This window comes from Chlorocebus sabaeus, chromosome 6, assembly GCF_047675955.1.
Source record: "Chlorocebus sabaeus isolate Y175 chromosome 6, mChlSab1.0.hap1, whole genome shotgun sequence".
Taxonomy (NCBI): Eukaryota; Metazoa; Chordata; class Mammalia; order Primates; family Cercopithecidae; genus Chlorocebus; species Chlorocebus sabaeus.
This window is the reverse complement of record NC_132909.1, coordinates 10,076,926-10,103,237: the sequence shown is the minus strand read 5'-3', so window position 1 is coordinate 10,103,237 and position 26,312 is coordinate 10,076,926. Positions and strand designations below refer to the sequence as shown.

Below are 26,312 nucleotides of genomic sequence, written 5' to 3'. Positions count from 1 at the left end.
CCTGTAATCCCAGCACTTTGGGAGGCTGAGGTGGGCGGATCACTTGAGGTCAGGAATTTGAGACCAGCCTGGTTAACACGGTAAAACCCCGTCTCTACTAAAAATACAAAAGTTAGCCGGGCGTGGTGGTGCGTGCCTGTAATCCCAGTTACTCGGGAGGCTGAGGCATGAGAATTGCTTGAACCTGAGAGGCAGAGGTTGCAGTGAGCTGAGATCGCACCACTGCACTCCAGCCTGGCAGCCTGGGCAACAGTCTGAGAGTCTATTTCGGAAAAGAAAAAAAAAAAGGCAAATCCATAGAGACGGAAACGTAGTGGCTGCCAGGGGCTGGGGTGAGGGGTGCTGTGTGGTTGAATGAGGAGTGACTGCTTAATGAATATTGGGTCCTTTTGGGATGACGAAAATGTCCTGGAGCTATATAGTGACCTAACAATTCCACTCCAAAGTATATGCCTCAAAGAACGGAAAGCAGGTGTTCAAACAAAACTTGTACGCTCAAATTTATAGCAGGACAATTCACAGTAGCCAGAAGATGAAGCAATTCAAATGTCTGTCCACAGAAACAAATGTGGTCTACCCATGCAAGGGAATATTACTCAGCCATGAAAAGGAAGAAGCACTGATAAACACGACATGGATGAACCTTGAAATCATCATGCTAAACATTTATCTTAACCTATTATTATTATTTTGAGATGGAATCTTGCTCTGTCGCCCAGGCTGGAGTGCAGTGGTGTGATCTCTGCTCACCACAACCTCTGCTTCCCGGGTTCAAGTGATTCTCCTGCCTCAGCCTCCCGAGTAGCTGGGATTACAGAGGCACGCCACCACGCTCAGCTAATTTTTGTATTTTTAGTAGAGATGGGGTTTCGCCATGTTGACCAGGCACTTGGGTCTTTACTATTATTATTTTTACTGAACTTGTACTTATGCTATTCCTGGCAGCTTTAGTCATAATGGTCCCAAGCTGAAAACTATCCAGACGTTCATCTGCAGGTGGAGGGAGAAAGAAGCCCTGATGCATCCATACAAAAGGATACCCTGAGCCAGGCACGGTGGCTCACGCCTGTAATCCCAGCACTTTGGGAGGTGGAGGTGGGTGGATTGCTTGAGGTCAGGAGTTTGAGACCAGCCTGGCCAGCATGGGGAAACCCTGTCTCTACTAAAAACACAAAAATTAGCCGAGCGTGGTGGCACATGCCTGTCATCCCATCTACTTGGGAGGCTGAGGCATAAGAATCGCTTGAACCCAGGAGGCAGATATTGCAATAAGCTGAGATTGCGCCACTACACTCCAGCCTGGGTGACAGAGCGAGACTCTGTCTCAAAAAAAGAAAAAAAGATATTCCTCATTTATGAAAAGGAATGAACTCCCAGTAGTTGATATCCCAGTGAAAGAAACTAGGGCTGGGCACAGTGACTCACACTTGTAACCCCAGCACTTTGGAAGACGGAAGTGGGAGGATTGCTTGAGCTCAGGAGTTCAAGACCAGCCTGGGCGACAGAGTGAGACCCCATGTCTTAAAAAAAAGAAAGAAAATTAAATCCAGGCTGGGCACAGAGGATCACACCGGTAACCCCAGCACTTCAGAAGATGGAGGTGGAAGGATTGCTTGAGCTCAGGAGTTCAAGACCAGCCTGGGCGACAGAGTGAGACCCCACGTCTTAAAAAAAAGAAAGAAAATTGAATCCAGGCTGGGCATGTGTCTCACACCTGTAATCCCAGCACTTTGGGAGGCCGAGGTGGGAGAAGGATCACCTTAGCCCGGGAGTTCCAGACCAGCCTGGACAACATAATGAGACCCTGTCTCTACTAAAAAAAATTTAAAAAAATTTCCTGGGTATAGTGGCACGTGCCTATAGATCCAGTTACTTGGGGTCCTAAGGTGGGAGGATCGCTTGAGTCCTTGAAGTTGGGACTGGAGTGAGCTGAGACCGCGCTACTGCACTCCAGCCTGGACAACAGAGTGAGACACTGTCACAAAAAAAAAAAAAAAAAAAAAGAAATGAAACCAGGAACAAAGAAACAAATACTGAAATAAATAAATAAAAATAAAATTAACAACAAGAAGCAAATACCGTACAATTCCATGCCTATGAGATTCTAGAAAAGATAAAACTCTACCGGGCAGAGAGCAGATAGTGCTTGTCAGGACCTAGGGAGCAGCTGGAGAGATTTACTGCAAAGGAACAAATGAGGATCTTCGGGGGGTGCTAGAAATGTTCCCTATCTTTATTATGGTGATGGTTTCTGGGACTGTATATAATTCCCCAAACTTATCACACCCTAGAAAAAGAATGTATTTCATTAAGAGTGAAAAAGGAGTCAGGTAGGCTGGGCGCAGTGGCTCACGCCTGTAATCCCACCACTTTGGGAGGCCGAGGAGGGCGGATCACCTGAGGTCAGGAGTTTGAGACCAGCCTGGACAACATGGCGAAACCCTGTGTGTACTAAAAGTATAAAAATTAGCTGGATGTGGTCACGGGTGCCTGTAATCCCAGCTACTTGGAGGGCAGAGGTGGGAGAATCGCTTGAACCTGGGAGGCAGAGGTTGCAGTGAGTTGAGATTGTGCCACTGCACTCCAGCCTGGGTGACACTGAGATTCTTGTCTCAAAAAAAAAAAAAAAAAAAAAAAAAGAGTTGGGGAAACAACAATGGATTTTATAGGACATAAATTATAACTTAGTAAATCAGAAGGACAAGAAAATAAAATTATTGAGCAGGCAGTGGCATAAGTCGGTTCTAACTCTTTTAATCCTCAGAATGGTCCATCAGATGATACTATTATTATGATCCCTATTTCACAGACGCAGAAACTGAGGCAGGGGGCATCTGGGTGACCTGCCCGAGGTCCCAAGCTAGGAGGGGGTGGACCCAGTCTTGATATTCATCTCATCAGGTTGCCCACCTCCTTGCTGGTCTCTGTCCCTTCCATTTTCTGTCTTTCATTTTACTCCTGTTCTCAAATTTTTATTTATGCATGTGTAGAGATGGGGTCTTGCTATGTTGCCCAGTGCGGCTTTGAACTCTTGGTCTCTAAACGATCCTCCCACCTCGGCCTCTCAAAGCGCTGGGATTTCAGGGGCAAGCCACTGCGCCTGACCGCCACTCCTCTCTTCTCTGTTGTTTTCTCCTTCCTAGGTTTCAATGGTCAGTGATTCTCTGCCCTCGTTCCCTCTCTCCGTTTCTTCCCTCACCCCCATATGTCTCTGTCCCTCCTGGTCTCCCTTCCCCCAGCTGTTTTCTCTGCCCCTGACCAGGACTAATTTAGCAAATGCTCCAATCCTCTTATGGCAACAGTCCAGCCTCAGCAGAATGGCAGGGGAATTAGCGAGGATTAGGTTCAGACGCATGACCCGTGGGGGAGGGGACTTCGGGGAGTTTTATCGAAACAATGCCCCCTCCTCCTCCACTCCTCTCCCCTCCATGGAAAAGCACTGGTGCCTGGGGCACACAATGATGATAAAATCACGGCTAAACCCTTCACGGAGCTCCTCCTAGGTGCCAGGCACTGATAGTTAAGCCCCTTCACTCATTGAAACGTCAGTACAGCTCCCTGAGGGAGGGGCCGTGCTCCTCCCTGGTTTTAAGGATCAGGAGAGGTTAATTAACTTTCCTGAGGCAATTGGGATCCAATCTCAGCCTTCCTGGTGCATCTCAGGTTAAAGATGAAAAAACACTGGAGGGAAGTAAACTGAGGGGGCGGGGGGGGGTCACACCGCAAGGGGGCGCAGCTTTGTCGGGGTAACTTCGGGACTATTTTTTTTTTGAGGAGGAGTCTTGCTCTGTAATGGCGCAATCTCGGCTCACTGCAACCTCCGCCTCCCGGGTTCAAGCGATTCTCCTGCCTCAGCCTACCGAGTAGCTGGGATTACAGGTGCGCGCCACCACACCCGGCTAATTTTTGTATTTTTTAGTAGAGACGGGGTTTTGCCATGTTGGCCACGCTGGTCTCGAATTCTCGACCTCAGGTGATCCACCCACCTCTGCCTCCCAAGGTTTTAGCCTCCGTAAAGTATGGAGGAGAGAAGAGAGAGAGCGAGAGAGAGGAGAAACACACACACACAGAGAGAGGGAGAGAGAGAGAGGGAGAGAGAAAATGCATTTCAGAGGAGAAACGGAGAGCAGGGTGGAGGAAGAGAGGAAGAGATTAGGTGGGAACAGAATAGACAAAACAGACGCCAGGAGGAGCCGAGGACGTTATCCACTGGCCACATTCACACCTCACTGTGCAATTTGCAATACAAAGGACACCATGGGAATCCAGCTCCTGACATTCACCTGGGGCGCTGGGCTGGGAAAGACAATGACTGGGAGGGAGGGATAATTAAGGACAGAGTGAGGGGACGGGTGGGCACGGAGGCGACACCTGTCACTCAGCACTTTGGGAGGCCAGGCGGGAGGATCGCTTGAGGCGAGGAGTCTGCAGCTGCAGTGAGTCATGATTGCGCCACTGCACTGCAGCCTGTGCGACAGAACGAGCCCCTGTATCTAAAAAAAACCCCAAAAAACAAAAAAAAAAACCCACTATAGGCCGGGTTCGGTGGCTCACGCCTGTAATCTCAGCACTTTGGGAGGCCGAGGTGGGCGGATCACGAGGTCAGGAGATCGAGACCATCCTGGCTAACATGGTGAAACCCCATCTCTACTAAAAATACAAAAAATTAGCCGGGCGTGGTGGCGGGCGCCTGTAGTCCCAGCTACCCCGGAGGCTGAGGCAGGAGAATGGCCTGAACCGGAGAGGCGGAGCTTGCAGTGAGCCGACATTGCCACACTGCACTCCAGCCCCGGGGGACAGAGTGAGACTCCCTCTCAAAAACGACAACAACAACAAACCACTATCAACAGAGTAAAGAGGCAAGTCACAGAATAGGAAAAAACATTTGCAAATCACATACTTTTTAAGGGATTGATAATCAGAATATACCGACTCCTAAAACTCAACAATAAAACAACAACAACAACAACAAAAAAACCCTGATTTAAAAATGGGCAAAGGACTTGAATTGACAGTGCTCTGAGAAGATATGTAAACGGTGAATAAACACTCAACAGTCTGGCCAGGTGTGGTGGTTCGTGCCTGTAATCCCAGCGCTTTGGGAGGCGGAGGCAGGCAGATCACTTGAGGCCAGGAATTTGAGACCAGCCTGGCCAACATGGTGAAAACCCGTTTCTACTAAAAATACAAAAATTAGCCGGGCATGGTGGCGGGCACCTGCAATCCCAGCTACTTGGAGGGCTGAGGTGGGGGAATCGCTCAAACCCGGGAGGCGGAGTTTGCTGTGAGATGAGACTGGGCAACTGCACTCCTGCCTGGATGACAGAGCAAGACTCCGTCCTCCTCCCCACCCCCAACCCCTGCCAAAAACAAACAAACAAACAAAGAAACAGAAAATAAAGACAGACCATGCCAAGTTTTGGTGAGGATATGCAGTAACTGAAAATGTAAACTGGTAAAATCGATTTGGAAATCTGTTCAGCGTTACCTGTAAAATGTGAACAAATGGCTTATCTGTGACCCCAAAATTCTACTTCTAGTATTGTACTAACAGAAATGCATACATGGCTGGGTGCGGTGGCTCACGCCTGTAATCCCAACACTTTGGGAGGCTGAGGAGGGTGGATCGCTTGAGCTCAGAAGTTTGAGACCAGCCTGGGTGACATAGGGAGACCCTATCTCAAAAATAAGAGAGAAAGAAAGAGAGAGAGAGAGAGGGAAGGAAGGAAGAAAGGAAGGAAGGAACACATCTGTGTAATCACCGTCCAGAAGCACCAAGCCGTATGAGCCATGATTGCACCACTACACTTGGTGTGTGAGTTTTCCTCAACCAGTGTTTTACTTCAATGCCCCTATAGGTGGGCCAGAAAGGAGACATTTTCTAGAGAAAACCCAAGACCCAGAGCAGTAGATGAAAAAGCAGCTATTTTCTATGAATTTGGGAAAAAGAAACTCTATTCCCAAGAGAAAGGGAATGTGGTCTAGAGATACCAGAGAAAGGAACCAATTTTCTAAAAACACAATAGACTTTATATTATCTTATTACTTTTTTTTTTTTTTTTTAGATGAAGTCTCACTCTGTTGCCAAGGCTGGAGTGCAGTGGCACGATCTGGGCTCACTACAACCTCTGCCTCCTGGGTTCAAGCGATTCTCCTGCCTCAGCCACCCAAGTAGCTGGGACTACAGGTGTACAACACCACATGTAGCTAATTTTTGTATTTTTAGCACAGACAGGATTTCGCCATGTTGGCCAGGCTGGTCTCGAACTCCTGACTTCAAGCGATCCACCCACCTTGGCTTCCCAAAGTGCTAGGATTACAGGCATGAGCCACTGCACCTGGCCCATTTCACTTACATTTTACATCGTTAATAACCCTGCCCCTTGGGGAATTCGCAGTGCATGCCAGGAAAATTCTCCCTGGTCCCATGGCGGACCGTCCATGGGGCCACCATTCTCAGCAGCTTCCTGTGTGTCACCCCTCATGCCTGCTGTGCATGTGGGAGCAAAACTGTACCTATGTCTTGTTTTCCAGTTTCTACACTTTCATTTTATGTTTTTTTGTTTTGTTTTTTTTTTTGAGACGGAGTCTCGCTCTGTCACCCAGGCTGGAGTGCAGTGGCGCAATCTCGGCTCACTGCAAGCTCTGCCTCATAGGTTCACACCGTTCTCCTGCCTCAGTCTCCCAAGTAGCTGGGACGACAGGCGCCCACCACCAAGCCTGGCTAATTTTTTTGTATTTTTAGTAGAGACGGGGTTTCACCGTATTAGCCAGGACGGTCTCGATCTCCTGACCTCGCGATCCGCCCGCCTCAGCCTCCCAAAGTGCTAGGATTACAGGCTTGAGCCACCACGCCCGGCTTTCTTGTCTCTTTACTTTGCTGCTCAAGCATGGTTCAAGAAACTTGTGTTCTTTTTATTTTTATTTTTTTAATTTTTTGAGACAGGTTCTTGCTGAGTCGCCCAGGCTGGAGTGTAGTGATGCCATCACAGCTTACTGCAGCCTTGACCTCCCACACTCAAATGGTCCTCTCACCTCAGGCTCCTGAGTAGCTGGGACTATAGATATGCACCACCATGCCCGGCTAATTTTTGTATTTTCGGTAGAGATGGGGTCTCACTTTGTTGCCCAGGATGATCTCAAACTCCTGGGCTTAAGCGATTCCTCCCACCCCCTGTCTCAGCCTCCCAAAGTGCTGGGATTACAGGTGTGAGTCACTGCGCCCGGCCTCCCTTTTTTCTTTCTTTTCCTTCTTTTCCTACTTTGCTATCTTTCTCTCTCTCACTTTCTTTCTTCCTTCCTTCCTTTCTTTCTCTCTCTCTCTCTTCCTTCCTTTCTCTCTCTCTCTCTCTCTTTCTTTCTCCTTCCTTCCTTCCTTCCTTCCTTCCTTCCTTCCTTCCTTCCTTCCTTCCTTCCTTCCTTCCTTCCTTCTCTTTTTCTTTCTTTCTCTCTCTCTTTCTTTTTTTTTGAGATAGAATCTCATTCCATCGCCCAGGTTGGAGTGCAATGGCACGATCTCAGCTCACTGCAACCTTTGCCTCCCACATTCAAGTGATTCTCCTGCCTCAGCCTCCCGAGTAGCTGGGATTACAGGCACCTGCTACCCACACCAGACTGATTTTTGTATTTTTAGTAGAGACAGGGTTTCACCATGTTAGCCAGGCTGGTCTCGAACTCCTGACCTTGTGATCTGCCCGCCTCGGCCTCCCAAAGTGTTGGGATTACAGGTGTGAGCCACCGTGCCCAGCCCCTATTTCTTATATCTGTCTTCTTATTTTTTTTCTTCTCCCCGCTGTGCCCCACCGCGACGCCCGGCTTCCCAAGCTTATGATGTCTTCCTACTTCTGCACCTTTCTCTTATTTTCTGTTTTCTGGGAATAACATTTGAACTCCTCCAAGGTCTGATGCCATCTGGCCCTGGCTCAAGTCTCCATCCTTCCTGCCCTGTTTGCCGGCCTCTTCCTGTGCCTAAACAAGGCAAGCTCTGAGACAGAGGCCAGGTGTGGGGCTGAGGTGGACAGACAGGCTTGCCGCTGTACTGACAACAGCCGTTCTCAGAGTGTGGTTCCTGCTGCATCTCAGTGGTGTCAGCATCACCTGCTAATCAGAAACTGAAACTCTAGGGGTGAGACCCAGGGATCTGGGTTTTAAGGAGCTCTTCAGGGGATTCTGATGCCAACTAGATCTTGAAAATTGCTGGCTTATGGCTGGGCATGGTGGCTCATGCCTATAATCCCAGCACTTTGGGAGGCCAAGGTGGGCAGATCCCTTGAGGTCAGGAGTTTGAGACCAGCCTGGCTAACGTGGCGAAACCCTGGCTCTACTAAAAACACAAAACTTTGCCAGGCATGGTGGTGGGCGCCTGTAATCCCAGGTACTCGGGAGGCTGAGGCAGGAGAATGGCTTGAACTGAGGAGGCGGAGGTTGCAGTGAGCTGAGATTGCGACACTGCACTCCAGCCTGGGTGACAGAAGGAGACTCTGTCTCAAAACACCAAAAAACATAAAACAAAAAAAAACAAAAAAGAAAATTGCTGGCTTAAACTTGGTGCATCGGTGGGGGCTGGGGAGGAGGCTGGTTTTCAAGATAATAATGTTGATCAGTATCTCCTGCAGGGGGGAGGTGAGTTGAGGCAGGGCCGCTAGTGACATTGCCCTGGGGACAAACTTGCAAGGACTGGGGAAGATTCTCCAAACCAGGGGAGCAGGGGAGGGATCAGGGAGGGTTCTCTGTGCCAGGTCCCCTCCTGAGCAGATGTCATGATAAGAGATGCGTGAATCCACCCAGGCCCATTGTATAGGTGGGGAAACTGATCCTGGAGGGAGGAAGGCTTTTGCCCAAGGTCACACAGCTGATAGTAACAAGGACCTCCAGGGCTTCCCAGCTGCTCTGAGACACTGCCTAGAATGTTCAGTACAAGGGTGAAATACCAGAAAGAGAAAAGCAGCCCCCAATGGCCAGGGGCTGGCCTTGCACTCACATCCACGCCTTCCATGCTCTCTCTTTGTATAGAATGGATTTCAGGCGGGGCACCGTGGCTCATGCCTGTAATCTCAGTACGTTGGGACGCTGAGGTGGGCAGATTGCCTGAGATCGGGAGTTCGAGACCAGCCTGGCCAACATGGCGAATCCCCATCTCTACTAAAAATACAAAAATTAGCTGGGTCTGGTGGTGGGCGCGTGTAATCCCAGCTACTCGGGAGGCTGAGGCAGGAGAATTGCTTGAACCCAGGAGACAGAGGTTGCAGTGAGCTAAGATCGCACCATTGGACTCCAGCCTGGGTGAAAGAGTGAAACTCCGTCTCAATAAAAAAATAAATAAATGAATAAATAAACAAACATTATTAAAAAAAGAAAGGATTTCATAAAACACAATGCATGGTGCAAGAACTGGATTTAAACAAAGAAACAAGCACAAATGCCCAAGGTTATTCCTTGTGTTGCCCTGAGCTCTCTGTAATCATGTCTGAACCCAGAGGGAAACATGTTGTTCAAACCACAAAGATCCCTGTCCTATTCTGTCGAATACAAGTGACACTGTTTCTATACAAAAACCCTATTTCTGGGCACTCCTCATTCCCCTCACCTTCAAGGTAAGAGAATCAGAGTGACCCGCTTTCCCTGACAGCATCGAACCCAGAGCAAAACCACTTTTCTTACATGTTAAAACTGCAGTAAAATAGGCATAACATACAATTTACCATCCTAACCTTTAATTTATTTATTTACTTTTATGTTTTTAGATACAGGATCTCGCTCTGTTGCCCAGGCTGGAGTGCAGTGGTGCTATCTTGGCTCACTGAAACCTCCACCTCCCGGGCTCAAGTGATCCTCCCGCCTCAGTCTCCTGAGTAGTGCCCGCCATCATGCCTGGCTAATTTTTGTATTTTTAGTAGAGACGGGGTTTCACCATGTTGCCCAGGTTGGTCTGGAACTCCTGGGCAAGAAATCCACTCGCCTCAGCCTCCCAAAGTGCTGGGATTACAGGCATGAGCCAGGGCGCCCGGCCCCAAACTGAAACTTTGTACTTATCCAATATTGAACTCCTCATTCTCCCTATCCCCAACCCTTGGGAACCTCTAGCTTATTTGCTGTCTCTATGAATTTGTCTATTTTAGATATTTCTTGGGAGTGGAATCATACCATATTTGTCCTGGCTTATTTCATCTAGCATAAATACTTTCTAGGTTCATGGAGGTTGTAGCCTGTGCCAGAACTTCCTATTTAAGGCTGAAGAATATTCCATTGCACGGATAGACCACATTTTGTTCATTCATTTGATAGACATTTGGATTGTTTCAGCCTTTTGGCTATTGTAAAAGATACTGCCGTGAACATTAGTGCACAAATATTTCTTCGCTTCCCTGATTTAAATTCTTTTTTTTTTTCCTGTTTTTAAACATTTTTTTTTTTTTGGTTTACATTCTTTTGGTATAAAAGTCACTCTGTTTTGAACCCTTTCCAAAATTATCAAACAAGTTCAAATCCTATAACATTTGCCATTAAAAGCAAGGGCAGCCGGGAGTGGTGGCTCACGCCTGTAATCCCAGCACTTTGGGAGGCCGAGGTGGGCGGATCACCTGAGGTCTGGAGTTTGAAACCAGCCTGGTCAATATGGCAAAACCCTATCTCCACTAAAAATACAAAAATTAGCTGGGCGTGGTAGTGGGTGCCTGTAATCCCAACTACTCGGGAGGCTAAGGCAGGAGAATAGCTTGAATCTGGGAGGCAGATGTTACAATAAGCCGAGATCGATCACTCCATTGCACTCTAGCCTGGGTGACAGAGCGAGATACCATTTCACCAAAAAAAAAAAAAAAAAAAAAAAAAAAGCAAGGGCAAAAGCCACAATTCCTTTCGCATCAATCTAAAACATACTTTCAAACACCCTCTTAGTGAGAGGCCCCAAAGATTCCCTTCCCTTTCGTGTTCCTCCTTCTTGCAAGAAGACACTAAACTCAACTTTGCTTGACCACTGGTGTCCCTCTGATGGTCTTTAGCTGATGGACATTGACAGGTATCACCAAGTCAGTCTTAAAAACCAACCAGCCGGGCATGGTGGCTCACACTTACAATCCCAGCAATGTGGGAGGTTGAGCCAGCAGGATCGCCTGAGCCCAGGAGTTGGAGATCAGGCTGGGCAAGAGAGCAAAACCCTGTCTCTACAAAAAATATAAGAAATTAGCCGGGCAGGGTGGTGGGTGCCTGTAGTCCCAGCAACTTGGGAGGCTGAGGTGGGAGGATCGCTTGAGCCCACGAGGTCAAGGCTGCAGTGACCTGTGATCATGCCACCGTACTCCAGTCTGGGTAACAGAGCAGGACCGTCTCAAAACCAAAAATACCAAAACCAAAACCAAAACAAAACAAAACAAAAAAATCAACCTATGCTCCAAAACCATTTCTGGAGAAATAATCAGATTCCCTACCCCTTCACCTACTAAGCCTAGGTAGAGTCTCTTGTCTTAATCTTTGCCAATCGAATATGCAAAGTTTTTTTTTTTTTTTTTTTTTTTTTTTTTCACAGAGTCTTGCTCTGTCACTCAGGCTGGTGTGCAGTGGTGCGATCTAGCCTTCCTGCAACCTCTGCCTCCTGGGTTCAAGCAATTCTCCTGCCTCTGCCTCCCAAGTAGCTGGGATTACAGGCGCCTGCCACCACGCCCAGCTATTTTTTTGTATTTTTTGTAGCGATGGGGTTTCACTATGTTGGCCAGACTGGCCTCAAACTCCTGACCTCATGATCCGCCCACCTCGGCCTCCCAAAGTGCTGTGATTATAGGCATAAACTACCACGCCTGGCCTCGAATATGCAAAGTCTTACATTTGATTTCTTTTAGAAATTACAAGGCCGGGCGCGGTGACTCAAGCCTATAATCTCAGCACTTTGGGAGGCCGAGACGGGTGGATCACGAGGTCAGGAGATCGAGACCATCCTGGCTAACACGGTGAAAACCCGTCTCTACTAAAAAATACAAAAAAAAAAAAAACTAGCCAGGTGAGGTGGTGGGCGCCTGTAGCCCTAGCTACTTGGGAGGCTGAGGCAGGAGAATGGCGTAAACCCGGGAGGCAGAGGTTGCAGTGAGCTGAGATCCGGCCACTGCACTCCAGCCTGGGCGACAGAGCAAGACTCCGTCTCAAGAAAAAAAAAAAAAAAAAAAAGAAGTTACAGTGACAGTGAAGGGGACCTTCTACTCACATCTTATAGACCAAGAAAACTGTGAGAGCATTTCTGTTGACAGCAGGGCCATCATCTACCTTGGTGAATAATGTGTTCCCAGCTACCGAAAAGTGGAACAAAATGTGCAATTATGGTAAACTGTTCCCAGAAGGAAGCAGAATATAGCTACAGGATGGAAGGATGCCACTATGAGATACTAAGCAACCATTTAAAAGAGTACAGTGCGGCCGGGTGCGGTGGCTCATGCCTGTAATCCCAGCACTTCGGGAGGCTGAGGCAGGTGGATCACGAGGTCAAGAGATCGAGACCATCCTGTCTAACACGGTGAAACCCCAGCTCTACTTAAAATATAAAAAAATTAGCCAGGCATGGTGGTGGGCGCCTGTAGTCCCAGCTGCTGGGGAGGCTGAGGCAGGAGAATGTCATGAACCCGGGAGGCAGAGCTTGCAGTGGAGCCAAGATTGCACCACTGCACTCCAGCCTGGGCGACAGAGTGAGACTCCATCTCAAAAAAAAAAAAAAAAAAAAAAAAAAAAAATAGTGCAGCGAACTTGTAAACATACCATCTATTTGTTTTACAATTTATTTATTTATTTCCAAGACAGGGTCTCGCTCTTCTGTCGCCCAGGCTGGAGTGCAGTAGTTTGATCACGGCTCACTGCAGCCTCGAATTCCTGGGCTCCAGGGATCCTCCCGCCTCAGCCTCCCAAGTAGCTGGGACTACAGGTACCTACCACCATGCCTGGCTAGTTTTTTAAATATATATATATTTTGTAGAGATAAGGTCTCGCTATGTTGCCCAGGCTGGTCTCGAACTCCTGACCTCAAGTGATCTTTCTGCCTTGGCTCCCAAAGCCCTAGGATTACATGCATGAGCCATCATGCCCAGCCACTATTTGTTTTGTTTCAGTTTATATTTATTTATTTATTTATTTATTTTGAGACGGAGTTTCACTATTGTTGCACAGGCTGGGGTGCAATAGTGCGATATTGGCTCACCACAACCTCCACCTCCCAGGTTCAAGCAATTCTCCTGCCTCAGCCTCCTGAGTAGCTGGGATTACAGGCATGTGCTACCATGCCCAGCTAATTTTGTATTTTTAGTAGAGACGGAGTTTGTCTATGTTGGTCAGGCTGGTCTCGAACTCCCGACCTCAGGTTATCCTCCCGCCTCGGCCTCCCAAAGTGCTGGGATTACAGGTATGAGCCACTGCGCCCGGCCGAACTTTCTTATATTTATTTATTTTATTTTTTTTTTTTTGAGACGGAGTCTTGCTCTGTAGCCCGGGCTGGAGTGCAGTGGCTGGATCTCAGCTCACTGCAAGCTCCGTCTCCCGGGTTCCCGCCATTCTCCTGCCTCAGCCTCCGGAGTAGCTGGGACTACAGGCGCCCGCCACCTCGCCCGGCTAGTTTTTTGTATTTTTAGTAGAGACGGGGTTTCACCGTGTTAGCCAGGATGGTCTCGATCTCCTGACCTCGTGATCCACCCGTCTCGGCCTCCCTAAGTGCTGGGATTACAGGCTTGAGCCACCGCGCCCGGCCCGAACTTTCTTATATTTAAATGTCTATCTTCATAAAATAGTACCAGTGAGCTTGTTTATCTGTTTATGCCTTTATTGGCCAAATAAATAGCCAGAGTGTAAAATCTCTGGGGTCACTACTGTGTTCCCAGCATGTCCTGTAGATGAAGCTGGACAACGCATGTGATGAGGAATCATTGCTGGGGATGCTGCTTTCTACAACAGAACTCTAAGTATCTGGTGAAAACAATGAGCGAGGCCTGTTTATGTCTGAGTTTTATTGAATTTTGAAATTGATTGCATGAGTCATTTGTTTTTCTTTTCTTTTCTTTTTTTTTTTTGCAGGGGGTGGGGACGGAATCTCCCTCTGTTGCCCAGGCTGCACTGCAACCTCCACCCCTCAGGTTCAAGTGATTCTCTTGCCTCAGCCTCCCAAGTAGCTGGGATTACAGGTGCCTGCCACCAGGTCCATCTATTCTTTTTGTAGTTTTAGTAGAGACGGGGTTCTGCCATGTTAGCCAGGCTGGTCTCGAAATCCTGACCTCAGGTGATCTGCCCACCTCGGCCTCCCAAAGTGCTAGGATTACAGGTGTGAGCCACCGTGTCCGGCCTTGATTGACTAATTTTTAGCTCCCCGGATCATGAGCCTTGTCAATCTCCTTGACCCCTGAACCCACGTGGGTCCTGCTATGAGGAGATGAGGGCAGCCAGGGGTCTGACACAGCGGATGCATCTTGAAGGGACCTGACTTGTGTGAACTAAGGTCATGGGTTCCCTGTATACATCAGCAGTGGGTTCATTCACTCACAAGAGCCGGTCAGCAGCGGCCCATGGAAATATCCATCAGACCTGAGTCCCCTCCTGGTTGGAGGGGAGGTAACTACAAGAATGAATAGTAGGGGCCAGAGTGGCCTCAAAGGACCAAAGAGGAGGCTGTGGGGTGACCCAGGAGGGAGGGATGGTGGCTGGACAAGGTGGGCAGCCCGGGAGCCGGGAGGAGTGGGTAGACTCGCTGACATTGGGCATGCGGGGCCCCAGCCCTGGGGAGGAACAAGGATGACTCCTGGGGGCTGACTGGCGGTGCCTCTCCTGAGATGGGGACCCCAACCACAGGTCACAATGCTGACTCCCCAACCCCGCGTGGAATGCCACCTCGCCTGGGCCCACGAGGGTGAAACCAAGGCTGTGTTGTCCACTGAGGTTCCCCAGCTCCCAGCACAGCTTGGCAGAAGTACCTGATCAGTGATGAAGGATTCATCCATCATTCAGCTCCTCCATGGGGCGGGACTGCAGGGCAGGGTGGGAAAGGGAGGGTCCCGGCAGGGTGGGCCAGGGTGGGCACAGCACAGAAGTGATTTAAGAGCCAAACACCTGTCAGTACACACTCGTGTCTGGGAACAGAGCAGGACGCAGGATGCAAGACCCTGGTCATCGCCAAGGTGAGCGGGGGCAGGGGTGTGAGGGGTCTGAGCTGATCTCGGGCCGAGGCTGCAGAGTGCAGATCTGGGCAGCCAGAGCAGGGCTGGGCCTGTGCGGGAGGCTTCCTGTCCTGCAGAGAGGGGAGAACTTAGCGGCATTTGGGAAATGAAAAATCATGCAACTGGGCAGAGCCTGTGATCCCAGCTCTTTGGGAGGCCAAGTTGAGAGGATCACTTGAGCCCAGGACTCTGAAACCAGCTGGGCCAACACAGTGAGACCCGTCTTTACCAAAAATACAAAAGTTACCCAGGGGTGGTGGTGCACACCTGTGGTCCCAGCTACTTGGGAGACTGAGGCGGGGGGATTGCTTGAGGCCAGGAGGTGGAGGCTGCCTTGAGTGATCACATCACTGTACTCCAGCCTGGGTGACAGAGCGAGATCCCCTCTCCAAGAAAAAGAAAGAAGGAAAGATATTAAACCATGCAGTTGAGTGGAGCAGAGGACTGGGCAGGTGCCTGCACCCCTGCAAGGGTCAGGGTCCCTATAGCCCTTGGATGGGAGGGGAAGGGGCAGCTGGGGAGGGCTGAGCAGGCCTGAAGCAGCCCTGTCTGCTCCCAGGTGAGACGCCTAGGCTGCCTGCCTTCCCTTCTGTGGGGTCCCTAATAATACAGGAGCTGTTATCATGCGCATTTCCTAGATGTGGATCCTGAGGCCCAGAGGGGTGCAAGGTCTGGTCCGGATACCAGGCTGCCATCTGTGGTGCCGTCCCAGCCCACACTGCCTGGGCTCCTGGCCTCGGGCAGGGGACGGGGTCCCTAGGCGGGGCCAGGGGCTCCCTGGGGGCTTCTCTGACCTGTTTCCCTCCCGCCCCCAGGCCCTTCCCTGGCCCCGGACCCTCCAAGGAGACAGCGGCAGGAGCGCACGGTCTACACTCAAAGCCAGCAAGAAGTGCTAGAAAGTTACTTTCAGAACGACCAGTACCCGAACTATGACAAGCGACTGAATCTGGCAAAGGCACTGGGCCTCAAGGAGCACCAACTGCAGGTCTGACTCCCAGCCCCACCCCGCCCGCCCCAGTCACCCCAAGGAGCCTCTTCACCTCTGTCACTCCCCGGGGCCTGGCCCGCCCGACCACCTCCTGCCCTGCCACGCAAGGGGTCCCGCCAGTGTAGACCCGGGCTGCATCCTGAGTCCTGTTCCAACTCTCTGCCAACCCAAACCCGCCCACAGGATCGGCCCAAGCTGTCCCCCACGAGGTCTCCCGGTGCCCAGACCTCAGGCCCCCCTGAGAACCCGCAGTCCCTTCCCTCGAACCCTCCCTGGCCCCCCGGGCTCCCGGGCAGCAGGCCCCGCTCCTCCCCTCCCACCCCACCCTTCACCCCTCCCACCCCACCCTCCTCCCCTCCCACCCCACCCTCCTCCCCCTCTTTTCCCCTCCCTCTCCCCTCCCTTCTCCAGGCCTGGGAGCCGGGGGCCCTCTTATGGTGGGCGCGGGGTGGAGGTGAACACAGGGAGAGGCTTGAGGCCGGCCCCGCCCCCAAGCGGCTCACCGGACCGCGCGAGGCCCTCCTTCACACCTCCTCCCTGTCCCCTCTGCCCCCAGGTGTGGTTCAAGAATCGCCGCGCCAAACTAGCTCGGGAGCGACGGCTCCAGCAGCAGCCGCAGCGCGTCCCTGAGCTGAGAGGCCGAGGAGCCCGCGCTGCACCCCTAGTCCCTGCAGCCGCTGCCTCCGTCCCTGGGGGTCCTGAGTTCCCGCAGGGCCGGGGTTCCTGGGTCTCCCCTCAGCCGGGCCCCTGGGGAGTCCTCCCAGCAGCAGAACCCACGATCTACAGCCTCCACCGGACCTGGGGTGGCCCTGGGTGTGGAGCCCAGGAGGGCCTCCTGGCTGCTCAGGGTCCAGGCCCTGCCCCAATGCCAGCTCCTATCCCAGGCCCAGCCCAGATCCCAGGCCCTATCCCAGGCCCAGCCCAGATCCCAGGCCCAATGTCAGGTCCACTCTCAGGCTCAATGTTAGATCCAGGCTCGAGCCAAGGTTCATTCCCTGCCCCCATCTCAGGCCCAGGCCCAATCCCAGACCCAGTCCTAGGCCGACCCCTGATGCCAGGTCCAGGATCACTCCCAGCCCCAGCCCCAGGTGCCGCGTGGCCTCAGAGCCCCAATGCCTCCAACTTGTTGCCAGAAACCCAGTTATTCCCTGACTTCACGGAGCTGCTCCCGCCCATGGACCTGTTCGAGGAATCCTCACTCTTTACCAAGACATCTCAGTAGGAAGAGAAGGATGGCTCTGCGGACGAAAATCACTCAGTCCTTGGGTCATTACTGGATTTATAGGGGGCCTGTGCCTGCAAAGGTCTTCAGATCCCAGAGGGCCTGGAGTGGCTGGTCTACACTGCTGGTGACTTTCTGCAGTGAATGCACCACCCTTTACCCACCCGGCTGCAGACGGACATTTGCTGTCTTCACTGTGCAGCCATCACAGGTGGCCTGTGGATGTGCCTGCCCCTCATTTGAATAGGGCCTGAGCATTTCTCTGCTGGGATTGGAGTCACTGCTCACTGGGATGTTTGGCATTAGTGGATGCCACTTGAGAGCTTTGTAAAGGGCTTTTCCCAGCCCTCCTGCTCGTCAGCATCCTCCCCAACACTGAGGATTGTGAGACTTTTTAATGTTTGTTGATCCAGTGACTTGTGGCTTTGCTGTGGTTGTAATATTCATTTCCCTGATGATTGAGAGATTGAGAAATTCTCATATGGGCATTAGGCGTTTTCAAATAGTGACTATTTTTAGTTTTTTTAAAAAATTTTTTTCTTATTTTCATTAAATAGTGACTATTCATGGTCTTTTGGGCCCATTTTTTGTAGTTGATTTCATATAAGTATTTTTTTGAGTCAGAGCCTTGCTTTGCTGCCCAGGCTGTAGTGCAGTGGCATGATCTTGGCTAACTGCAACCTCTGCTTCCTAGGTTCAAGTGATTCTCTCGAGTCTCAGCCTCCTGAGTAGCTGGGACTACAGGTGCCAGCCACTATGCCTGGCTAATTGTTGTATTTTTAGTAAAGATGGGGTTTCACCATGTTGGCCAGGCTGGCCTTGAACTCCTGACCTTGAAGTGTTCCACCTGCCTCAACCTCCCAAAGTGCTGAGATTACAGGCATGAGCCACTGCACCCAGCCACGATGTTTTAACATAAAATTCCATTGGGAGTTAATATTCTGCGAGGATCTCCTATTCTGTGGCTTATCTTTTTGCTTTTGTTAAGTAGATCACTGTGTGTAGCATTCAAAACATTCATCAGCAGATTGATACTTTAGTGGAAGAAAAAATCCAATTTAAAAATTAGACCTGATGGACAAAAACCGTTATAAAAGTTTATTTTTTCTTGAGACAGGGTGCAGTGGTGCCATCTTGGCTCACTGCAACCTCTGCTTCCCAGGTACAAGTGATTCTCCTACTTCAGCCTCCTGACTAGCTGGAACTACAGGTGTGGTCCACCACACTCGGCTAATTTTTGTATTTTTTATAGAGATAAGGTTTCTCCATGTTGCCCAGACTTGAGCTTTCGTTTCTTCAAGAAAATTGTTGGAATTTTAATTGCAATGACATGAAATTGATAAATGTTTTTGGGAGAAATTGAAGTTTTTACAAAGTCTAGTCGACTTAGTACTTATTTATATTCATTCAATTGGTGTTTTACAAAGGTTCTTCATGAAATGTTGTTATCGTTATTATTATTTTTCTGACAGAGTCTCACTCTGTTGCTCAGGCTGGAGTGCGCAGTCTTGGTTCACTGCAAAGTACCTCCTGGGTTCAAGTGATTCTCTTGCCTTGGCTTCCTGAGTAGCTGGGATTACAGGTGGACACCACCATGTCCAGCTAGTTTTTGTATTTTTAGTAGAGATGGGGTTTCACCATGTTGGCCAGGCTGGTCTCGAACTGCTGACCTCAGGTGATCAACCTCCCCTTGGCCTCCCAAAGTGCTGAGATTACAGGCATGAGCCACTGCGTCTGGCTGAAATATGATTATTTCATCACAGAGCTCTTGCATGCATCTTTCTGTAGATTTATTTCTTGTACTTCATTGTTATTATTGTCTGATATTTCACATGGTATTTTAAATTTCTTATTTTTAAAAAATATATTTGTCTCATACATAGGATTCAGTTGATCTGTTTATTTTGTTTCCGGGAACCTAGCTCAATTCTTCTGAACTCTCATAACTTATCTGAACATTGTAAATTTGAAAATGAAAATAGTTCATGGTGCTAAGCCAACGAGCGCCCCCTCCTCGGCACTCCACACCCCTCTCCGCGTCTCACTTCCTCTGCCGCCCCCTGGTGGCCGTCCTGGCCCTGGGTCTCCCCACAGCGGGTTCTCTGACCCTGTCCTGGTCCGGTTTAGCAAATGCTCTAATCCTCTTAGGCCAGGCCAGCCTCAGCAGAGCAGAGAGAGAATTAGATCAGATGTGGGGGGAAGGGAGGACGGCTGTGCGTGTGTGCCGGGGACAGACTCCCAGGATGTAATGAAAGCTCCTCCTTGTCTAGCCGACCCTGGTAGTAAAATACACATAAAAACACGGAAACTTCACACCAGTCAGACTCTGACAGCGTGGGAAGAGTAGGGAGGAATCTAATCCATCTATTGTAGGTGAGGGAGTTCCTGTGGACATTCTGGCGGCATGGCGGGAGAGGTGGTCCAGTCTGACTGTAGATTCAGAATCACATCCTGGGCCTGGGGGAGGGGGACGGTGGTGCTTCAGGGCCCTGCAGGCATAACAGTGAATGGAAAATGGATTAGTTTATTAATGAATGAAGATGGAATTTGCGTGTGCCCTGATTAGCTGAATAGAAAGTGAATGGATTAAGTAGAACAGAATTCCTCTCTTTTTCATCTCCTCAATTCTTTTTTTTTGGAGACAGGATTTCACTCTGTCACCCAGGCTGGAGTGCAGTGTGGCGCAATCTCGGCTCACTGCAACCTCCTCTCCCAGGTTCAAGCGATTCTCCTGCCCCAGCCTCCCAAGGAGCTGGGATTACAGGTGCCCGCCACCACGCCCGGCTAATTTTTATATTTTTAGTAGAGATGGGGTTTCACTATGTTTGCCAGGCTGGTCTGGAACTCCTGACCTCAGGTGATCCACCTGCCTTGGCTTCCCAAAGTGCTGGGATTACAGGCGTGAGCCATCACGCCGGGCCATGGATTAGTTGTTAATGAATGAAGATTGAGTTTGCGTGTGCCCTGATTAGCTGAATAGAAAGTGAATGGATTAAGTAGAACAGAATTCCTGTCTTTTTAATGTCCTCAATTCTTCTTGTTTTTGGAGACAGGGTCTCAATCTGTCGCCCAGGTTGGAGTGCAGTTGTGCAATCTCAGCTCACTGCCACCTCCGCCTCCCAGGATCAGGCAATTTTCCTGCCTCAGCCTCCCTAGCTGTGACCACAGGCGCCAGCCACCACACCCAGCTCATTTTTGTATTTTTAGTAGAGATGGGGTTTTACCATGTTGGCCAGGCCGGTCTCAAACTCCTGACCTCAGATGATCCACCCACCTTGGCCTCCCAAAGTGTTGGAATCACAGGCATGAGTCACCGTGCCCGGCCTCATTTCTTATTTTTGGAGACAGGGTTTTGCTCTGTCACCCAGGCTGGAGTGCAGTGGTGCGATCTCAGTTCACTGCAACTTCTGCCTCCCGGGTTCATGCGATTCTCCCACCTCAGCCTCCTGAGTAGCTGGGACTACAGGTGCATGCCACTGCGCCTGGCTAATTTTTTTTTTGTAAAGACAGGGTTTCTCCATGTTGCCCAGGCTGGTCTCAAACTCCTGAAATCAGGCAATCCTCCAGCCCATGTCTCCCAAAGTGCTGGGACTACAGGCAGGAGCCACCACTCCTGCCTATATCTTCTCCATTCAATTTCCCTACTTTTTCACCCAAGCAATGCCAGCCCCCTTCACTCCCTTCCAAATCTGAAAATGCCTAGGGAGTTTTACCATCTCCTAGGAAGCTCTCCCGCCTCTCCTCATCATCCCAGGCTGTGTTCTGGGCATCCCCAAGGGAAACATCTGAACTTCTCACTGGGCCAAGGAAGAAGGGACGAGGTGACTTTCAGAAGGCAGGCCTTGGAAATTCCCCATATCTGTCTTGGCAACAGCAAGAATTTCTCTTTGTTTTCCTGCCTGTAGCCAAAAAGCGTAACATGAAAGGATTCAGGGTACATATGAGAACAGGTCATTGTACCTTCGACAAATGGGTCAAGTTCAAGCTTAATACCGCCCTGCATGCTCCGGGATGGAGATGGAGACAGTGCAGGTTGAAATGTCTTTGTCTTGTAAGGATCGGAGAGAGGGGGGCCATCGTGGTTTTGTTTTTTTTTTCCTTTTTTTTTTGGAGAGGGAGTCTCACTCTGTCTCCCAGGCTGGAGTGCAGTGGAGCGATCTTGGCTCACTGCAACCTCTGCTTCCCGGGTTCAAGTGATTCCCCTGCCTCAGCCTCCTGGGTAGCTGGGATTACAGGTGCCTGCCACCACCAAATCCAGCTAATTTTTTTTTTTTTTTTTTTTTTTTTTTTTTGAGATGGAGTCTCGCTCTGTCGCCTAGGCTAGAGTGCAGTGGCGCGATCTCGGCTCGCTGCAACCTCCGCCTCCTGGGTTTACGCCATTCTCCTGCCTCAGCCTCCTGAGTAGCTGGGACTACAGGCACCCGCCACCATGCTCGGCTAATTTTTTGTATTTTTAGTAGAGATGGGGTTTCACCGTGTTAGCCAGGATGGTCTTGATCTCTTGACCTCATGGTCTGCCTGCCTCGGGTTCCCAAAGTGCTGGGATTACAGGCGTGAGCCACCGCACTCGACATTTTTGTATATTTTGTAGAGATGAGGTTTCACTGTTTTCCAGGCTAGTTTTGAACTCCTGATCTCATATGATCCTCCTGCCTCAGCCTCCGAAAGTGCTGGGATTACAAAGTGCGTGAACCACCGTGCCTGGCCAAAACCTCTTGCTTTAACACCCAACTTCATCCTAGGTCCCTGAATCTAGTTTCTGATTTTCTTTTTTTTTTTTCTTTTTCTTTTTTTTTTTTGAGATGGAGTTTTGCTCTTTTTGTTGAGGCTGGAGTGCAATGGCGCAGTCTAGGCTCACTGCAATCTCCACCTCCCGGGTTCAAACGATTCTCCTGCCTCAGCCTCCCGAGTAGCTTGGATTACGGGCGCCCACCACCACACCCAGCTAATTTTTTTGGTAATTTTAGTAGAGACAGAGTTTTACCATGTTGGCCAGACTGGTCTCAAACTCCTGACCTCAAGTGGTTGCCCGCCTCAGTCTCCCAAAGTACTGGGATTAGAGTCGTGAGCCACCACACTCAGCCTGATTTTTTGAGACAGGATCTCACCCTGTCACCCAGGTTGGCATGCAGTGGTGATTTATTTCCTTCCTTCCTTCCTTCCTTCCTTCCTTCCTTCCTTCCTTCCTTCCTTCCTTCCTTCCTTCCTTCCTTCCTTCCTTCCTTCCTTCCTTCCTTCCTTCCTTCCTTCCTTCCTTCCTTCCTTCCTTCCTTCCTTTCTTTCTTTCTTTCTTTCTTTCTTTCTTTCTTTCTTTCTTTCTTTCTTTCTTTCGAAACAGGGTCTCCCTCTGTCACCCGGGCTGGCGTGCAGCAGTGTGATGACAGCTCACTGTAACCCTGAACTCTCAGGCTCAAGCAGTCTTCCCACCCCAGCCTCCCTAGTGGCTTGTGCCTACAGCCATGTGCCACCAAGTCAGGCTAATTTTTAATTTTTTATCCTGCAGAGATAGGGTCTTGCTGTGTTGTCTGGGCTGGTCTCGACCTCCTGGGCTCAAGCAATCCTCCCATCTAGCTTCCTAAAGCACTGGGATTATAGGTTTGAGCCACAGCGTCTGGCTTGCCCCATCTCTTTAAAAAAAATAATAATAATAATAGTGAGGCTGTTGGGATGGGGCACCAGTATGTTTTAAAGCTCTGAGGCAATTCCAATGTGCGAAACTTGAGCACTGTTGTTCTCGGTCAAATCCCTGCCGTGGAGTAGACAAACTCCTGGGAGATGATGCGTAACTGTCATTATTAAGAAGACACCAAAGCCAGTTTGGTGGCTCATGCCTGTAATCCCAGCACTTTGGGAGGCCAAGGTGGGCGGATCACCTAAGTTGAGGAGTTTGAGACCAGCCTGGCCAACATGGTGAAACCTCCTCTGTACTAAAAATAACAAAAATTAGCCAGGTGTGGTGGTGCATGCCTGTAATCCCAGCTACTCGGGAGGCTGAGGCAGGAGACTCACTTGAACCGGGGAGGTGGAGGCTGCAGTGAGCCAAGATTACGCCACTGCACTCCAGCCTGAGTGACAGAGTAAGACTGTTTCAAAAAAAAAAAAAAAAACCTTTATTTTAGTAAAAGAAAAGTCAGAATTGCCTTATCTGATTGTCCCTTTCACAGAAATCCACCTAGATAAAAATCAAGTGCCATAAAGAGAAAGATGTGAATGGTCATTATTTTATTTTATTTATTTATTTATTTTTGAGCCGGAGTTTCGCTCTTGTTGCCCAGGCTAGAGTGCAATGGCTTGATCTTGGCTCAAGATCAAGATCAACCCGAGAGGCGGAGGCTGCAGTGGGTTATGATCACACCACTGCACTCCAGCCTGAGCAACAAAGCAAGACTCTGTCTCAAAAAAAAAAAAAAAAAAAAAAAATATTATATTTTCTAGCTGTTTGGCTTTAGCTTAAATTACACAAGTGGAAAGAAATACAATGTTGCCTCTGTGTCTTTTCCATGTTTTTCTCCTACTTGAATGTGGGGTGTCTCTCCCCTGTCCCACCTGGAGGTCTCCTGTGTGGAAGGAACCAGCTGGTCTAGGTGGTTCCAGGGGATACCCCAGGACCAAGCTCTGGCATGATCCACCCGCCTCAGGCATGAGCCACCGGGCCTGGCCTGTGAATGGTCATTATTTCTATATCAAATGAATACAGTAGCCACTGTATTTCTATATCAAATGAATACAGTAGCCATTAGTTAAAAAGGTTTTCGGCTAGGCATGGTGGCTCACGCCTGTAATAACAGCACTTTGGGAGGCTGAGGTGGGCGGATCATGAGGTCAGGAGTTCGAAACCAGCCTGGCTAACACGGTGAAACCCTGTCTCTACTAAAAATACAAAAAATTAGCCGGGCATGGTGGCGGGCACCTGTAGTCCCAGCTGCTTGAGAGGCGGAGGCAGGAGAGTCGCTGAACCCAGGAGGCGGAGGTTGCAGTGAACCGAGATTGCACCACTGCACTCCAGCCTGGGTGACAGAGTGAGACTCTGTCTCAAAAAAAAAAAAGAAAAAAATGGATTTTCAAGGCCAAGTGAGGTGGCTCACGCTTTCTAATCCCAGCACTTTGGGAAGCCGAGGTGGAAGGATGGATTGAACCCAGAAGTTTGAGACTGGCCTGGGTAACATAGTGAGAGCTCGTCTCTACAAAAAATTAAAACATTAGCGAGGTGTGGTGGCACCACCTGTGGTCCCAGCTACTCGGAAGGCTGAGGCGGGAGGATCCCTTGAGCCTGGGAGGTCGAAGCTGCAGTGAGCTGTGGTGGTATCACCACATTCCAGCCTGGATGACACAGCAAGACCCTGTCTCAAAAAAATTTTTTTCCCCAAACTCCCATTTTAACAGACTGTTTCTGCCGGGTGCAGTGGTTCACGCCTGTAATCACAACACTTTCGGAGGCCAAGGTGGGCGGATCACTTGAGGTCAGGGGTTTAAGACCAGCCTGGTAGCCGGGCGCGGTGGCTCAAGCCTGTAATCCCAGCACTTTGGGAGGCCGAGATGGGCGGATCACGAGGTCAGGAGATCGAGACCATCCTGGCTAACATGGTGAAACCCCGTCTCTACTAAAAACACAAAAAACTAGCCGGGCGAGGTGGCGGGCGCCTGTAGTCCCCGCTACTCGGGAGGCTGAGGCAGGAGAATGGCGTAAACCCGGGAGGCGGAGCTTGCAGTGAGCTGAGATCCGGCCACTGCACTCCAACCCGGGCGACAGAGCAAGACTCCGTCTCAAAAAAAAAAAAAAAAAAAAAAAAAAAAAAGACCAGCCTGGCTAACATGATGAAACCTCATCTCTACTAAAAATACAAAAATTAGCCTGGCATGGTGGCTGGCGTCTGTAGTTCTGGCTACTCGGGAGGCTGAGACAGGAGAATCACTTGAATCCGGGAGGTGGAGGTTGCAATGAGCCGAGATGGTGCCACTGCACTCCCGCTCGGGCAACAGAGCAAGACTCCATCTCAAAAAAATAAACCCCAAAATAACAAAAAACCCCAGACTGCTTCCCTGTAATTCTTCTAAAGAAAATGCCTGACAGGAAATAACTTAAGGATATTGTGGGTTTTTATTGTTGTTACTTCGAGATGCAGTTGTGTCCCTAGAGACACAGTGGGGTCAGATCAGAGATGGGGTTCATTCAGGGGCACCCCCAGAACTCCCAGAACTTCCACTTACCTGTTGTGATGCGCCATGGCCACCAGGGGGCAACAGTACATCACTGTTCCAGCCCAGGGAGCGGCCAGCCAGAGCTTGGCCCTGGGGTGTCCCCAGGAGCCACCTAGACCAGCTGGTTCCTTCCACACAGGAGACCTCCAGGTGGGATGGGGGAGAGACACCCCACATTCAAGTAGGAGAAAAACATGGAAAAGACACAGAGGCAACATTATATTTCTTTCCACTTGTGTAATTTAAGCTAAAGCCAAACAGCTAGAAAATATAATACTTTTTTTTTTTTTTTTTTTGAGACAGAGTCTTGCTTTGTTGCTCAGGCTGGAGTGCAGTGGTGCGATCATAACCCACTGCAGCCTCTGCCTCCCGGGTTCAAGCGATTCTCCTGCTTCAGCCTCCTGAGTAGCTGGGATTACAGGTGCCCACCACCACGTCCGGCTAATTTTTGTATTTTTAGTAGAGACGGGGTTTCACCATGTTGGCCAGGCTGGCCTCGAACCCCTGACCTCGAGTGATCTGCCCGCGGCCTCCCAAAGTGCTTGGTTTACAGGTGTGAGCCACCACACCTGGCCTTATGTAAGTTTTAAAAGCCTCCATAAACACCATTTTTTTTTATATGGTGTAACACAGAGTAAGAGGATAAAATTAGATTGAAATTACCCTCCTTAAGGTTAGAGTAATAATAAATTGTGGAGATACATGTGACGAAAATAAATGGAACCTTAAG

At 49.8% G+C, this 26,312-nt stretch overlaps 1 protein-coding gene across 1 annotated transcript; it reads left to right on the top strand.

Annotated features, from left to right (window-relative positions):
• Positions 1-15,109: 15,109 nt before the first annotated feature.
• On the top strand, positions 15,110-17,446 carry TPRX2 (tetrapeptide repeat homeobox 2). Its single transcript, XM_037991471.2, is given in 3 exon segments — positions 15,110-15,134; positions 15,971-16,158; positions 16,718-17,446. Coding segments are annotated over 3 exon segments (942 nt in total).
• Positions 17,447-26,312: the final 8,866 nt, after the last annotated feature.